This window comes from Gekko japonicus, unplaced genomic scaffold (assembly GCF_001447785.1).
Source record: "Gekko japonicus isolate JY-2015 unplaced genomic scaffold, Gekko_japonicus_V1.1 scaffold547, whole genome shotgun sequence".
NCBI classification, from domain to species: Eukaryota; Metazoa; Chordata; class Lepidosauria; order Squamata; family Gekkonidae; genus Gekko; species Gekko japonicus.
In genome coordinates this window covers 889,135-905,993 of record NW_015167551.1, presented here as the reverse complement: position 1 = coordinate 905,993, position 16,859 = coordinate 889,135, and the positions used below count along the sequence as shown (strand labels likewise).

The 16,859-nt window shown below is 46.7% G+C and overlaps 1 protein-coding gene across 1 annotated transcript; it reads left to right on the top strand.

Annotated features, from left to right (window-relative positions):
• The first annotated feature begins 705 nt into the window (after positions 1 to 705).
• On the top strand, positions 706 to 8,995 carry LOC107112543 (chromosome unknown open reading frame, human C1orf216). Its single transcript, XM_015413697.1, has 2 exons — positions 706 to 806; positions 7,905 to 8,995. The coding sequence occupies exon 2, from the start codon at positions 7,921 to 7,923 to the stop codon at positions 8,797 to 8,799; it is 879 nt and encodes a 292-aa protein (XP_015269183.1). The 5' UTR covers positions 706 to 806; positions 7,905 to 7,920; the 3' UTR covers positions 8,800 to 8,995.
• The last annotated feature ends 7,864 nt before the right edge of the window (positions 8,996 to 16,859 follow it).

Genomic DNA, 16,859 nt, shown 5'->3' with positions numbered 1-16,859 from the left:
TCTACTGATGTTATTTCAGAAATTAAATAGGCATTTTTATTTCCTAACTGGGTGGCTGCCTTTGTGGGGTGGACTGAGGAAGGAGGGCTTACACGTTTGTGCTGGATCCTGTTCAGATCTTGTATCTATCACATCTCTGACACTGCCCCCTCCGCGCAGCTGGATTAGCACACTACAGGAACAATTTTGCCATGTGTTCTTCTGCTGCCAGCCACACCATTCATCTGATAGGTCATATTTGTCAAGGATCTTGGGGACCCAGGTTCAAGCCCCACGCCCCCACCCCTGTCACGGAGGCTCGCTGAGTGCCCTTGAGCCAGTCACCTACACTCAGCCTCACCTAACAGGGTTGTTGTGAGAATAACATGCAGGAAAGGAGAACGAAGTCAGCCGCTTTAGGGAGATAGGCGGAGTACCATTGCCTAGGTCAAGGTGTCTTCTTCACGGGTCTGTCTACTCGCAGGAGTGGATCGTGTGAATGCGCAACCCCCCCCCCCCTCCAGAGGACAACTGTATGGCTGTTTTCCAGCCCGCCGCCGCCGCCACCCTTTCAGCGTGCAACGCCCACCCGGCCGCCCTGTGTGGCTGCAGTGCGCGTCATTCATTGCCCGCCAGCCTCGCCCTTCTCCGCCCCGGTGCCAGCGGCGGCCTTGGGCTGCTCTAGGAAGTGGGCCGTGCGTGACGCTGTCTTCGCCTACTGCTATTTCCGTTCTCCACCAGGTCGGCAACGGCGGCAGCAGGAGCAGTTGCCTGAGCGTCCCCCTCCCCTCCCCAGCCCCCCTTTGGTTTGCTGCAAGACTCCAGCGGTGAGTGCCCGGCTCTGTGGAGGAAACTGCAGGGGCTGCCAGAAGCGGAGGGAGGGGATGCAACAGGCGTCCCTCCTCCTCCTCCTATAAGGCATTTTGCGGATTCCTTCGCGCTTACCTACGGACCTCTTGGGTTGACAGTGGCTGCTGGGAAGAGGATCCTTTCTGCTCCCCCCCCCCCCCCGGCCGGGGGGGTGTTTGGGGGGTGGTGATGGGTGCATGGATTTGCATGCAGAAGCCAACTCCTTCCTTTCCCAGATTAGCATCTCCTAAAGATGCACGGGGACGGGTTGTGGCGGAGGGAATATGGGATGCAGGCAGTGCTGAGGGGAATTGGTTGGAAACCCACCGGGCACTGGGAAAGGAAGCTCCCCCTCCCACTCCGTGCTTTTGCTGGCATAAACCCCTTGCTTTCTGGTTTTTCAGTTCCTCTCTCTTGGCTTGTTTTTGCTCAGATTGTACTGGAATTAGCTGGGCTGCGGCTGAGAAGCCTGTTTGGCGCGCTCTCTGTGTGTGTGTGTTTGGGAATCTGCTTGAAATGCTGTATTTCTTCATAACCATCTGTTCAGATGTCCCCCAGCAGTTTACCCCTTCCACTTTCAGTCCCATCCCCTTCCCCCCCCCCCCCCCCCCCCCCCCCCCAGTTTGGTGCTTTAAGCTGCTTAAAGCAGATGGAAATGTAGTAGTTTGGGGAAGGATTGTGATGGGCGAAGGTAGGTCCTCTGTGTTTTTTCTCTGCGCCATCCTGCAAGAGATGCCCTGAAGAGCTGATGGGGGGTGGGGTTCACCACAAATTTCTACCACCCTCTTGGCCAGATCTCTTCAGATTACCTCCAACTGCAGACATCCTATTTTTTAAAAGTCAAAGAGTCATGAGATACTGCCTTTTAACAAGCTCTTGTCTGCATTTTTAATAAGGAATATATTACATGCCCGCATCACGGTCATTGGCCTATGTTTCACTGCCAGGGATGTGGCTGTTCAGTGTTTCTGCCATAATGGTAGCACTGGACTGCCTGTTTAAAAGGGGCAGGCATTCTCTGTGGGTATTTTAACCAGATTTTGCCATTATATTTCCTTCAAGGAGCTCCAGGTTCAGTAAATGGTTCTGTCATTCCCCATGTTATCTTCACAACAATCCTGTGAGGTAGGCTACACTAAGAGACAGTATCTGTTCCCAAGTCATCAATGAACATTGTGGCAAAGCAGGGTTTTCAATCCAAATTTCCCAGGTCCTGTTGTTGTTGTTGTTGTTATTTACTTCATTTATACCCCACTCCCCCCCCCTGGGTCATTCTCCTCCATTCTGTTCTCACAACAACCCTGTGAGGTAGGTTAGGCTTAGAGTGTGTGACTGGCCAAAGGTCACCCAGCAAGCTTTCATGGTAGGGTAGGGATACAGACCTGTCTCTCTCACATCCTAGTCTGGCAATCTTAACCGCTACACTGTACTGGCCATCCTAGTTTGACACTAACCGATGGCATCACAAAACTCTGTACCATCCAAACAATCCAGGTTTTCAGTTGAGGGCCATTCACACACCATGGTTAAAAAACCAAGAGTGATCCATCCTGTTGACTGAACCCAGTTGGCTCATTAGTGTAGCTGTACAACACACAGGTTTGGTACTTGGGACAAATGGTATGCATTAATGCGCTACTTTTCTTTTGTATGCACGTCAAATATTGTAGGAGTACTCCCTAAGATGCCCTGACCTGGATGGCCCAGGCTGGCCTGACCTCTTACTGGGCTCTTTTTGTAGCAGGAACGCCTTTGCATATTAGGCCACACACCCCTAATGTAGCCAATCCTCCAAAAGTTTACAGAGCTCTTCTTACAAGAGCTATTGTAAGCTCTTGGAGGATTGGCTACATTAGGGGTGTGTCGCTTAATATGCAAATGAGTACCTGCTACAAAAAGAGCCCGGTTAGTATTCAGACAGGAAACCACCAAGGAAATCCAGGGTTGCTACTCAGGCAGGCAATGGCAGACCACCTCTGTTTGTCTTTCGACTCCACAGCACTTTTCCATCCTAAGAGACAATGCCCTCAGTGCCTTTGGGTGGGGCGGGGGTACCTGAAGGGCAGCCTCCTCCCACATTGTCCAGCCTGCCACTTAAGATCTGTTTCCCCAAGTTCTGCTCTCTGTGCTCCCGCCTTCAGAGGCCAGGTGGGTGGCGACCAGAGACAGCCCCACACATTTTGAATTTATGAGCAGGGCTTTCTCTCAGGATAGATGGCAGAGTACCCCCACACAGCCCTGAGCCTTGTCCCCCCCCCTTTTTTAAAAAGAAGTGAAGCCCTTCCATGAACTCCATTGATAGCATTCGGAGACTTCAGTCCAAGGTATTGGGGCTGGGGGATCAGACGTTTACTCTTGTTAATTGTGATAGTGGTCTTATAGAATCCACTAGACCTCGTGCCAATATTTCAGACATGATCTGCTCATATTCATCGTGATTCCTGTTTAGAAGGATGTCGGCTCCAGATTCCTACTGTACGTGGGGTGGGGCTCATTTTAACATTTAGGTGGGATACATTCTGTCAGATTGGAACCTGTCAGGGCATCTGAAAATCCAGAAACCTGGAGAAGCTTACGAAAAGCACTAATCATGATACGGGACTGACTCCCACTTAAGATGTCAGATGTGGTTGGCAGAAACCGAAGGAAAATGCATGCTCCCACCAGCTGTGAATATATCCATCTTCTATATATATATAAAAGAAAGTCCCCTCACCGTAAAATCAACGCCTGGCCCAAACTGCTGGACCTAGAGACACCAAATTTGAGGACAGCGCTCCCACCGTGGCGTAGGTGCTCACTAAGAAGGGATTATTATTATTATTATTTTTAAAACCCCGAAGGGATATTTTTTATTTTGCAATAGACTACAGAACTACAAAGAAAATATTGGGAAGGGAACTACAACTAGGGATAAAGGAAAGATAACCACACTATGCTAAATTCCCAAGAGGAGGAGATCTTATCCCTGTTAATATAAGTGTTAGTACTAAAAGTGTTAATATCACAATAAACTTGTAGAGTTCTTGTTTATCACAGCTTCAAATGTGTTAATATGTTAGTTGTTTTGAGAGAGCTTTCTGATCATCATCTTCTTCGCTTCAAAAGGCCATTTTCTGAGTCCTTCTGCCTTCACTTTGGCTTTCTGTCTCTAAAATCGTATACAACAGTGGCGGGACCTGCACCCTTTTCTGCAGCAGAGTCCTCTTCCGTTCCAGAGGTGGCAGAGTCACTAGATTTCGTTTCTTCCTCCTTAGATTCTTCCTCTGTTCCCAGCTGACGCCGCAAAAACTCTTTGGCTTTGAAGGTGGAGTCCATCTTCTCTTTTATCGTTGATCTTAAAGATGACACACTCCGGGACCGCCCATCTATACGATATTCCATACGATATTCCATTGAAGGAAAGAAATTAAATCCTTATAATTTTTCCTCTTTTGTCGAATTTCAAATGGAATGTCTTTTAAAGTTTTGATGATTACATTTCCCATTTTCAGTAGAGCTGCTGAAGTCGCTTTTAAGATAGCATCTGTGGTTTGTCTTCTTGAGAATCTGACCACTATTTCTCCAGGCAGGCTATTTTTTTAAATATAATTGGAGTATGCCCTGTAGGCTAGCTCCATTTCTTTTACAAGCTCATCCGCTGTTAAGCCTATTACTAGAGCGATGATCTCGCTAAGCACCTTCCTCAGGTCCTCCTGCTCTGCTTCAGGAACTCCCTGGAACCTGAGAATCATGTTAGCTTTTTCCATCTGTAACTGCAGCAAACGATTTTCTTGGACGTTCTGCTTCATTTCCACTTCTCCCTTTCTTTTCTTCAATTTCTTGCTTGTGGTGTCTATCTCTTTAATTTTCTCATTTACCTGCTCCACTTTTTTCTCCATTTCATTCAGCTGGAGATGTTGAGATGCAAAGTTCTTATTCATCACGGTCAATTGCTGGTTAATACCATCGAGTTGTTCCATCACCGGCTTGAGCATGTCTGCTAGCAGTTTAATGACGTCTGCTCCCTCTTCCGGTTTTGGGCTCTGACTGCCTGGCAGTTTCGTTTTTGGCTTTCTCTGCTGGGCCGCCATTTTCTCCATTTTGTTTACAGTTTCTACCGTTTCTTCACGATTCAAAAAACTCGCCCCACGATGATGAAAAGCAAGTAAGTCTCTCAAAACACACTCATCGTATTTCCTCCCCTCTCCCCTTTCGTATCGCTTACCAGTTCATTCGCATAAGTTCTTTGCGCCCGCTTTTGTCAGCGGAGGGGGGGGGGGAATTTGCTTTTAAAGTAATCTGATTTATTTTGAACTCACATTCATTGTCAGTCAGTTTCTCTGACCTCGCTCATTAATCGCCATTCCGCTCGATCTCCAGCACTTGTCCCGGTCAAACCAGCTAGTGCTGGACCATCAGGGCGGAGGGAAGCCTCGATTCTCCGGCATTACGCCATTGAAGAGGCCACTCCTCAAAAGCCCCCTGGCCTGGAGCCTATCGCAAAGGCTCTGTGGGGGTGTCACTTGAGGTGGCACCCCTCCAGGCCGCTGGTGTGCGGATCGCTCTCCCGCGCCTTGGGGAGAGCATCCACCATCGCTGCTTCATAAACCGGAAGTCCTCGTAAACCAGAAGTCCCAAGGGATTTTTAGAAATTCGACCCCTAAGTAGGTCAAAAGGGGGAAAATGTGCTCCCCTCATTGATTCCTAGGCGGCTGACAGGCAACTCTCTCCCTGCACCCCCCACTCTCTTATCGGTCAGCTGCAGAGCTCAGAGGTCATCACTTTCGTGGAAGGTGGAGGAGTTGACTTAACAGACAACTGCTTCTTAAATGGGCAGTTCTATGTGGCTGCTCCAGAGTGAGCTCACCAAGCAGCCTGGTGATCCTAGCACCTGAGGGCAGAACCACCAATGTGGTCTAGAGAGAGGTCCTTCAGTAGAGAGAGAAAAAGTACGTAGGTCTCAATAAATTTTTTTCACTACAGTCTTCTCCATTAGAATTCCTACAACAAATGTTACATTTCAGACTTCACATCATCAGTATTATAACTGGGTTTACAGAACTTAAATACCGTAGCGAAGCATGGGTATCAGGCTAGTAGTGGATAAAGTCAGCACTGGGTAATGCTGCCCACCTCCAGGTAGAGGCTGGAGTTAACAACAGATCCCTACACTACAGAGATCAGTCAGTTCCCTGGGAGGGTGCACCCTATGGCATCCTATCTCTGCAGAGCTCCTTCTCCTCCCCAAACTCAACCCTCCCTAACCCCACCCCAAATCTCCAGGAATTTTCCAAGCTGGAGTTGGCAACCCAAGCACAGGGTGATACTCCTCTTGCTGTATTCTATGCTATGAGCCCACTAGGATCTTAGCAAGGCCTGAAAGGGTTTAAACTTCAACATGGATGATATATTCCACCACAATTTACAGAGCAAAAAATTAAAATCCAAATTGGATTATTTCAGTGACCTCTATGTGACATTGCCCTGAAAAAGTCTGGAAGCTTAAATCGGTACACAATACTATAGCCAAATTAATATCTGGGGCTGGCTAACAATCATGCCAATTTTCGAAGAATTCCTTTGGCTACCGATTTGCTTCCAGGGTGTTGGCTGGTCACGACCTGTAAAACCCTAAATTGGGGAGGGGCCATGGCTCAGTGGTAGAGCATCTGCTTCACATGCAGAAGGTCGCAGGTTTAAGACCTTTCTACCTGAGACCTTGGAGAGCCACTGCCAGTCAGAATAGACATTACTGACCTTGATGGACCAGTGGTCTAATTCAGTGTAAGGCAATTTCATGTGTTCATGTGTCCGGGAACAGAATATCAAAAGGACTACTTTCTCCCTTATTGTCTTACCCAACAATTAAGATCTTCCAGACAGGTCTTCCTTTGTATGCCCTCACCTGCTGCAGGAAGGTGGGTGGCCACAGTGGGGAGGGCCTTTTCCATGATGTTACCTCATTTACGGAACTACTTCCCAGGGGAGGCTCATCTACTGTCCCTACTCTTTGTTCATCTTCTTGGATGGGCACAAGCCATGAAGGACTCAGTCTTTACCTAGGGATTCTATCTTGCCCATGTGTCAAGGAATAATGGGAGAAGTTCCAACTGCGAACTAAGGTAGTGATGGACTTTTCAAGGCTGCAGCATTCACTGTTTCTTTCTATCTTTGCTCCGTCTGATGCTTGAACAGACACGTGTACTCTTTTTATTTGTTTATTATGCTTCCTTATATTTTTGAATGCTCAAAGTGTGATCTCAATAAACACACCATCCCTATTTGGTCTCTCACTCCAAAGATGAGTAAAGGGAAGGGGTTGCAGGTGAGCTCTCCATCCCTAAGACACGAAAGAGCAAAAGTGTGATAGATTGTCCCGTGTTAGCTAGTATGAATGAAGTGGGAGATGTGGCATCAAGGCAGAGCCTTTAAACAGCATTGCAGATACAGAGAACTAGATGTACAGAGCTGTCTAGCTGGAGATACTCTTCTGTTGTTGGTAGTGGTTACTATCTAGACAGATGCTGATACATTCCAAGAGTAAGGGAAAGGGGTGGCCTTGCAGGGTAGAGACCGGGACGGCTATGGGGATTTTCTAAGCTGCTGAGACCAAGAGGGAATGGGGCCTGTTGGACTGTTTCCTCGCAGTATTTATATGTATTTTAATGGATTGTATGTTTACCCATAAAAGCTGAGAATGGAGGATGTGATATTTTTAAATAAATACCAATAAAAAAACTTGCTTTGAGCAGCAGACCTGAGTTTATCTGCTGCTATATTTTCTGTGTGTGTGTACCCTGATCCCAAGGAATCTCCCTTCAGCTGATACCATGACAAAATAATAAAATGAAAGGCTTACACCTGTACAACAACGTGCTTAGCTTCGTGGAATGTCCAACTGAAGTCAAATATCATCAAAAAAAATAGATAGCTAGTTGATAATATTTGATCATTTCATTGACAGGTGTTCCAGTGCAGCAGGAGAGTGGTAAATATTAGAATTCAGAAGACCCAGAAAAGATTGCTGGTACTTTTTGGCATGTCACTTACACATTTCTTTCCTGTATTTCTCTCTTTCTCTCTCTTTTCCTCAGGGAGGAGGGTGGACAGATGTTTGCTATGTGCCAAGCAGAGGTACCCCTCAACCCGCTTTTCCATGAGGCAAACTCACAACTGGACACAGCCTACCTTGCTGCAAGGGAGAGTCAACCAGACAAGAACCTCAACTTCATGGGTGAGGAGGCCTATGACAGCAATGAGAACTGGAGCCAAACTGCAGCAGGGATTCCAGTGCCAGGGGGATCAGAGATGCTTGAAGGTAATGCTGTTCAGGCACCAGATAATCAAACATTACTCCTACACAGGCAGAACACAAAGAGCAGGCCTAGGAATGTCCCCCAGGGCCTGAACTCTGATGGTGTGTCCCTTGCCTCTGAGGAGGAGGAAGACATCCGCAGGCCACCGGAGGGAGCTGAGGTCAGTGGCTTGGAGCAGGAGAAAAGTACAACTGAGGAAAGGATTAAGCTGAATGGGAAGGTGGCCAGCTCCCCTTTAGAGGACAATGGTTATGCCAGCAGTTCCCTCAGCATTGATAGCCCTGACAATGGGGGCGCCAGTGCCTGGGATGTGCCTGTTGTTGCTGCTGAAGACCAGGGAGGTCATTCAGAGTCAAAACTGCCTGATGCTGATCCTGGAAGGACCTCCCCAATTTCTGAGACTTTGTTCCCAGCACTGGCTGAGGCCTTCCGGAACCTTCAGGATAAGAAGAAGTTCAAGGAGCGGGAGAAAGAGAAGCACCACGTCCACTTGGTTATGTACCGCCGCTTGGCATTGCTCCGCTGGATCCGCAGCCTCCAGCAGAAGGTGGTTGACCAGCAAAATCGGCTGCAGGAGAGCTTTGACACCATCCTAGACAACCGCAAAGAGCTCATTCGATGTGTCCAGCAAGGCATGGTGTGTGCCAAGAACCCAGCACAGGCTGAGTTGTGAATGATGCTCTCCGTCTTTTTTTGTGGGCTTCACAGTGCTACTCAGCATGGTTACCCAAGTGAGGAGGTGCTTACAGATTTTCAAATCTGCCTGCATCCTACAGTGTAGGGTTATTTTTTTAATGTTCGATGTTCCTCCTATGCTATGCAAGAGCTTCACCAGATGATTATGCATGGGGACCCCCAAGGCTTGCAAAATGGCCCATAATTATTTATGAATAGATGTTACATACACTTATTTCCCTCATTGTTGTGGTGAATGGCTTCTGCTAGTGAATGCAAATTATAACTGGGGGGGGGAGGAAAAGATGAGCCTAAGGGTATGATCTCACACATTGTGGGGAAGAACCTGGAAAGATGTTGGCTGCTTTGGGGGGGAGGGGTGCTCAGAGCCTCTTGGGTTAGCTAGCTAGAGGAAGTGGTTCAAAGCAGGATACTATATTGCAGACTTCTTTGCATCCTGGACATCAGGTAACCCAGAGAGCAAATTCCATGTCATGGCTTGTTGTGTAGTTCCTAGATCTGATGCACATCTTCAGAATGGACAACTTATTGTTGAGGGAAGCTAGTAGACTACTCCTTTGTGCTTCCATATTGCTTCCCTGCTATCTACCTGATTTCCCCTCCCACCCTGGCCTTCTGGTGAGTTCTTTCTCTCACCCTTTCATGCCCTTTGTCTCCCAAATGATCGGTGCTGTGTTTGCCAAGTCTCTGTTTGGGTTCATCTCCTTGGCTTCCAGGTATCTGCCGCTGCTTCAGACAAAAGGGCCTAATTCTGGCAAAACTGGGCATAGGACATGAAAGATGGCCGGGTGTGTTTTAGAATAGTCAGAATGTGGTCAGTTCTCATAATTATTTTTCTGCTTTTTCAACTAGCAGTAGGTTGTTGTTTTCCCCAACCTGGATTGATTCAGCAAGTTGCTGAACAGTAGTTTGGGGAGTGAATCACCTTGAGTCTAGAATCTGAGTCAACATAACAAAAGTTGTGAAATCTTCAGACTCAATTGCCCACTACATGTCAAACTATTTCACAATATCAGTTTTTTTATTTTAAAAACCTTCCAAAACTACGATGTCTTCCAAGCTTGTAACTTCTCAATTACGCTTCCCCCCCAAATTAAAATTGGAAGTATCTTTTTGATGTTTTCATGCCAAAAGCTTTAGTTGTGTGAAAGTAAAAATGATCTGTCCTCAACCTACATATTATATACAGCTGTAATGTAACTTTTCCTTGACTTTTTTTTAAAGCTAGAATCAGCTTTGGACTACTTCACCTTTTCCCTGCTTGGCTTTTTGCTACTCAAAATCCCTCAGTTGCTCTCTGGGGGGAAATGATTCTGGTACCTCATCTTTGTGACCCTCAGTTCCTAACCCACTGTTTTAACAAGTCTCAGTCCTATTTCCACTTTCCCATCCATTTACTAGAATGCACACCAAATTCTGAAGGAAAAAAAAAAAACACCCTGTCAAGAAAGGGATAGCAACACATGCAAACCTATGTGAATACATATCAAATGTATGCAAAAATGTTATTAATGTGTCGAGCACAAATAACAATGAGGAAGATTCCTTATTTAAAGGGATATACAGAGTGCTCCGAAACAGAATTACACTGTCATTGGGCAAAGTTTGAGTCTAGTGGCACCTTTAAGTCCAACAACGTTTTATTCAAGGTGAAAGCTTTTGTGTGCCTGCGCACTTCTACGTTTTTAGGACTTCTAAGTGTGCGTACACATGAAAACTTTCACCTTGAATGGTTGTTGTTGGTCTTAAGGGTGCCACTGGATTCAAACTTTGTTTCAGACTTAAGACCAACACTGTTACCCATCTGAATCTACTGTCATTGAAGTAATTTGAGTTTAGAAGGGTGTGACCTTGTTTTAGTCACAAAATTTATTTGTTTCTGATGTGAGAAGTAGGATTTATTTTTTGCTTTTAAAAGTTTATCACCTATCTCATGGTTTTCTGTACTGGAAACGGGCTAATACAATCCGGAAGGAGAAGTCTAGGAGTTTAGAGCCATTGTGAATGTTTTTCCAAATCATGTTATGCCAAATCACATTACTTTTACCTTTTGCTTGGCATACAAAGGACATCGTTTGGGTATTGGTTCCAAAGAACTCTCGGGCATCAGTGCAATTCATTTGTTTGTCATGTTTTGTGAGGCTCTGCACAACTGCAAAGCATGCAGTCTTGGGTCTGCAGCCATGTGCTTGATGTCTGCTAAACCTGTGAGGGCTGCAGCTGGTGGGTGCTTGTTCTGGCTCACCCTGTGCTTGCACATGTTGGAAGACAAATGGTGTGGAAGAGAACAGATTGGACGTGTCTAACCTGCCTTAGAAGAATGGGCAAGACGGCTTGTTTCTCAGGCTGAAATCTCTTGCAATGTGTGAAGATCAAGGATACCAGAAGTCCCATCTGGTAGAAAAGACTTTGGCACATCTGAAGAGCAAGATCTCTCCTTCTTGCCTGTCTTTCCGACAGGTTTTTGTCGTGGACATTTTGAGTGCTGCCGCCACCGTATTTGACATATAAAGAATGTGTCTGAAGCAGGGTTGAGACGTGAGTCAGATTTTATTAATTATGCTTGGACTCTGGTCAGATGTTGTTGAGTATATCACAAGGTCAAGATTATCCCTTTGCAAGGGATGCATTCACCTTTCTCCTTGACTTGGATAGCAAAGGTAGGAATGGATGTCCCTTGCTTAGGGTTGCCAACTCAGGCTTGTGAAATTCCTGGAGATTTGGGGATGGAGCCTGGGGAGGGTGGGTTTTGGGAAGGGAAGGTAGCTCAGGGAGGTATAATACTGTAGAGTGCACCCTCTAAAGCAGCCATTTTCTCCATCTGAACTGATTTCTAGTCTGGAGATCAACTGTAATTCTGGGAGATCTCCAGACTGAACCTGGAAGTGGCAACTCTACCCTTGTGACTCAGTTCTGACAGAATTAACATCACACACCCCATTCAGGGGTAGGCACCTTCTTCTCAGCAACCACGTCCTCTCCCAATTAGGGTCGCCAATTGCAGCTTGGGAAGTTCCTAGATATGTGGGGCTGTTGCCTGGGGAGGGTGGCATTTAAGGAGGGGAGAGAGCTCAGCAAAGGTGTGATATCACAGAGGTGAAGTTGTGATTTCCTCTGGGGGGGGGTGATGTCTGTAGGCAAAGATCAGTTTTAATACTGGGAGAACTCCAGGTCCCACCTAGAGAATGGTAACCCTACTCCCAATTAAGATGTGCTACAAGCATGGACGACTTCAAAAGGGAATTAGAAAAGCATATGGAGCAGAGGTCCATCAGTGGCTATTAGCCACAAGGTATAGATAGGGACTCCGGGGCAAGTGATGCTCTGTCATCTTGGTGCTTGGGGGGGTCAACAGTGGGATGGCTTCTAATGTCCTGGCCCCACTGGTGGACCTCCTGATGGCACTGGTATTTCTGGCCACTGTGTGATACAGAGTTGTTGGACTGGATGGGCCTTTGGCCTGATCCAACATTGGCGTCTCTGATGTTCTTATGTGTGGTCTAGTTTCCAAGCAGGAAGACAGGATTTGAGAGGGATGTTAGCTGGCATCTGAGAGACATTTGATCAATCAGATCTGGCTGTAATATTTGTAACCTTCTCCTCCAGTGTGACAGGTGCGGTCTGATACTCCGTAGCCCCATGCCCTGTGAAGCCAGCTAAGCATCCTACCTGTGACACAGAGAGACAGGCCTTCAACACCACGGCCTGATAGATGTGTTTTCTGGGTGGGCTGTGTGTGGTAAGACGTAGAGGAACAAATCATGTGTATGTTGCTCTGAGCTCCTTGTTTAGGAAGGATGGTTGAAACATGTGAGGCGTTGGTCACTATTTATGGATTAACGCTTCAAGCACTTGTCTATTATTCAACAATATTTGACCAGTATTAACACTTGTCAATTGGCAGACAGTGGGTTTTCTTTTTTTGGGGGGGAGGGTTATATTTGATGAAATGCCAAGCTTATCATAAAGCTGTTCTCCAGCATGAGACTGGGATCTCCCATTTGTGTGAAGCTCCACACAGACACTGGGGCTGTACTGAGCATCTGTCTGCAATTTGTATCACGTCCATGCACATGCACTTAACATTACTGAGGGGGGGGGAATGAACTGTTTTAAACATATATTTTAATAATTTGTGGCCCCATCTTAAACAGGGTTACACCCTTCTAAGCCCATTCAGTGGACTTAAAAAGAGTGTAACTCTGTGTAGGAAAGTAGTGTTCATGTTCTATCAGGAAACAAATACCTTTCCTGAATGGGGTCAGAGTGGGGGAAGTATTCAGTCTTAAATGGAAGGTGAAGGGAATGTAGATGATGTAGCCAACATCAAGGCAAAGAGGGACTTTGCTGAGACTGTTATGTTGACTGTATGTGTTTTTTTTACAGAATGAATTTATTGCATAGCATATAGCATATTTATATTGCAGAATAGGAAAATGATGTAGCACTACTAATTAAATGGGAGAGTGTTTGAGATGAACTTTAGGGCTGCTGCCCCGGTTGGGGGCGGGCGGGCAGGGAGACACACAGTTTCATGTATCTCCCACTTGAATGGATTCCTGGCATTCCAAGGTCTATATGTCCCATTGTTATTTTTATTGAGATATCTGCACTCCTGTTGTCTCCCCAGTGGGGACCACCCTGTGAGGTAGGTGAGCCTGGGAGGGATTGACTGGCTCAAAGTCACACAGCAAGCTTCCACAGTCCAGTGGAAATGCAAACCTAGGTGTCCTGGTTTGTAGTTCAGCAGTGTAACCATGAGTCCATACTGGATCTTTTTAAAAATAAAGTGATACCGCATATGCACGTGTGAAGGCAGGAGTGGACTGAGCTGTTAAGATAACCTTGGAGCAAACTGAGCAAAGTGGATCCCATGGGGCCACATAGTTCAGCTTATTCCTGGCTACCAGTGACCTTCCAAGAGAGCATCCCACTGGGAGCTTCCCTGGTAAGTTAAAAGGCCAGTCTGCCCCCTTGTTGAACATGCATGTGCAGCATTGTTGGGACAAAAAAGGGAATGTCCATGTGAAAAGGGCGGAGGTGTGTGTGTGGGGTGCATGTGCAAAGTCTGAGACTTTCAATGGGGTCTCAGAAACCTCTTCAAACAACAGTTCCCAAGATTCTGTGGGGGAAGTCATGAGGAATTTAAAATTGCTGTATGTTTGTGGTGTAGACAGAAAGAATTTTTGTGCAATAAGTATGCACGTATGTTGTTATTCATTGTGTACACCCTACACATGCTTGTCCTCAAAAGCTGTGCTTTGGTTGTGGGATATTGCATAGTCTAAATACTAAAACTGGGAAATACAAGCATTTTGATTTTTTTTTGCTGTAGTGGTACTTTCCCCAGAGTGTCACAAGTGGAAACTGGATGTCTCCTGGGTTGATATTAGTGATGACCCCCCGCCTCCTTAGCACAGTTTTGCAAATGCCTGTGTTAAATCTTTGGTGGCTGTGTTGCCTGTCATCCCAGCCCTGCTCACCCACTTTCCAGAGCAACAGGATGTTTGAGAAGTCGGGTCCTCCCCCAACTTCTTCTTTAGCGAGGTGAGAGCACTGGAGACCTAGAGTGACTGTACTTTTCTTAATAAAGATATTTAGTGACTGTACTTTTATAAAGATATTACAAAAATGGGTTATCTTACCCCTTCCTTGCTGAGATCTCCAAGCTCCTTTTCTTGTCACCCAACTGCCAAAATTGACCTTTTTATCCTGGTTGTTTTCCAGTCACCATTAGGACTACCAGCTCTGGGCTGGGAAATTCCTCGGGAGACAGGGTTAGAGGCTGGAGAGGGCGGGGTTTGAGGAAAGGAGAGACCTCATTGGGACTGTGATGCCTCAGAGTCCACCCTCTGATGCTGCCATTTTCTCCAGGGAAACGGATCTTTGTGGTCTGGAATCGTCTTTATTTAACTTCACATGCATTCAGTAGATCATTTACTCACAATCGAGCTAATAGCTGGATAGAGCATTACATCTTTCTGGAAAGCGTTTGCCTCAGCTGCAGCTCACGCTAGACAGGACAGTGAGAAAAGAGATGGGCTTCCCCTCTCCTTGCAGTAAGGGTTGATGGACAAAGAAACGGAAAAGAACAATAAAACTCCTATCTTTGCGCCTCTGAGCTCAGGAAATTACTCTTAATGAGCCAGTCAGAGGGAAGCTTCTGGGACCCCTAACTGTGGACTCCAATTCTCAGGCGCAACTACTCTTAAAGGTTAGGGTCAGCACAGTAGTAATTCTGAGCGATTCCCATATCCCTTAAGGGTTGGGAACCCTAATTGCTGTACACCTTCCCCACCCCCCAAGTTGGTGAGTTGTGTTCCATAGGTAGTGTCTGGCCACCTTTAAACAAGCTTTGGGCTGTATAAAAACTGGAACTGGTGGCTATAAATAAAAGTGCAAATACATCTCCCCCATCCCTGCCCCTCTCCGCCTGCCTTTTTGTTACCTTAATTTTTATCACAATTACCATCCTTTTCAAAAATCCTTTGCTCTGTGGAGTGCCATTCTCTGCACACACAATCATCCAGGCAAACTTAATTTTTTTTTTTTTAAAAAAGAACCCTCTAGCATAGAACAACAGCCGAGATCCTAGGGGATGGTTGCACATGCACAATGTGTAACTGCGCCATACACAAAAAAATCTGCTAAGGGCAGGCCTGAAAAGAGAAACCTTTGTGTTGCAGGCAGCAATTTGCACATGGGCAGAAAATCGTCATTTAGAAATGTCACAGCGTCCCTGAAAGCATTACAACCTTGCTACCCTGAAATGTGTCGCTGTACTCAATGTTGTTGGCTTTTGGGCCTGTTATTGCTGTCATTCGTCCACAATATGTAATAAAGGTTCTATTATATGTATGAATAAAGACTAAATAAACCAATGTGTATTTTACTTGAGTTATCTATTTTCCTGTAACCTGTTAAGAACTTCCCAGGTCTAGCCTCAATGTGGGAGGAAAATCTGAGTAGAGTTGCCAACCTCCAGGTGGGGCCTGGAGATATCCTGGCATTACAACTGACCTCCAGGCTACAGCAATCAGTTCCCCTGAAGAAAATGGCAGCTTTGGAGGATGGACTCCATGGCATTATACCCTGCTGAGGTCCCTCCCCTCCCCAAGCTCCACCCCCATATCTCCAGGAATTTCCCAATCCAGACTAGGCAACCCTATCCTCAAGGGGAAAAGAGCTCCCTCCCATGTCCCCCACTATGCCTAAGCTTCATTCAGCTTGGAAGCTCCAGGGGAGACCTCCTGCCTTCATCACAGCAGGCTCCTACTCACGATCCTGTAGAACAGGCTAATCATGACCCCCCCCCGAGTGGACTGATCCATCTCTGGCACCCCCAGAGTTTGCCCTGGGACACCAGGAACAAAGGTGGGGGGCCAGATCTTAAAAGCACATACCTGGCACCATGAGGCCTCCTACATTTTGGTCTTGCTCAGGAGGAAAACACAACTCAGTAGATCTTTGCAGGATCAAGGAATAACCTCTGGCTATAGGAAAGGGTAGGGCCATCAGTCCTCTGTATAATCCTTTAGTTGCATTCCAGCCTTGTCTAGTCCAGCACCTCCTGACCTAGATAAACAACTCGTGCTTCAGCCTGGACAGTGTGTTGTGGGGGATCCAGAGCTTTGATGATCAGTTGCTCATCTGTTTGATATGGGCTGCTTGTCAGTGCTGCTTGTACAAAGCTGGTGGCAGTATACCTTGGGGGGGGGGGCAACTGGTGGGCCCAGGGCTTCTGGTGAGGTCCACTGCTGCTACTTCCTACTCATGCACTACAATGTGTCTGCATGCTCTTCCACATCTGTTCACTTGAAGTGCTGTGCTACTAGTGCTCCTAGCTGCCCAGTGTCATTGGGGAAAGGCACATGGATGGTGCACAGTGCTAGTGCTCCCTGATGTATGCACCAGCCAGTGCTGTTGGGAAAAGGGTGCTTTTACAACTGATCTCCATCTGACAGAGATCAGCTCCCCCGGAGAAAATGGCTGTACTTTGGGTAGGGTTGCCAGGTCCCCCCGCCTACTGGTGGGGAA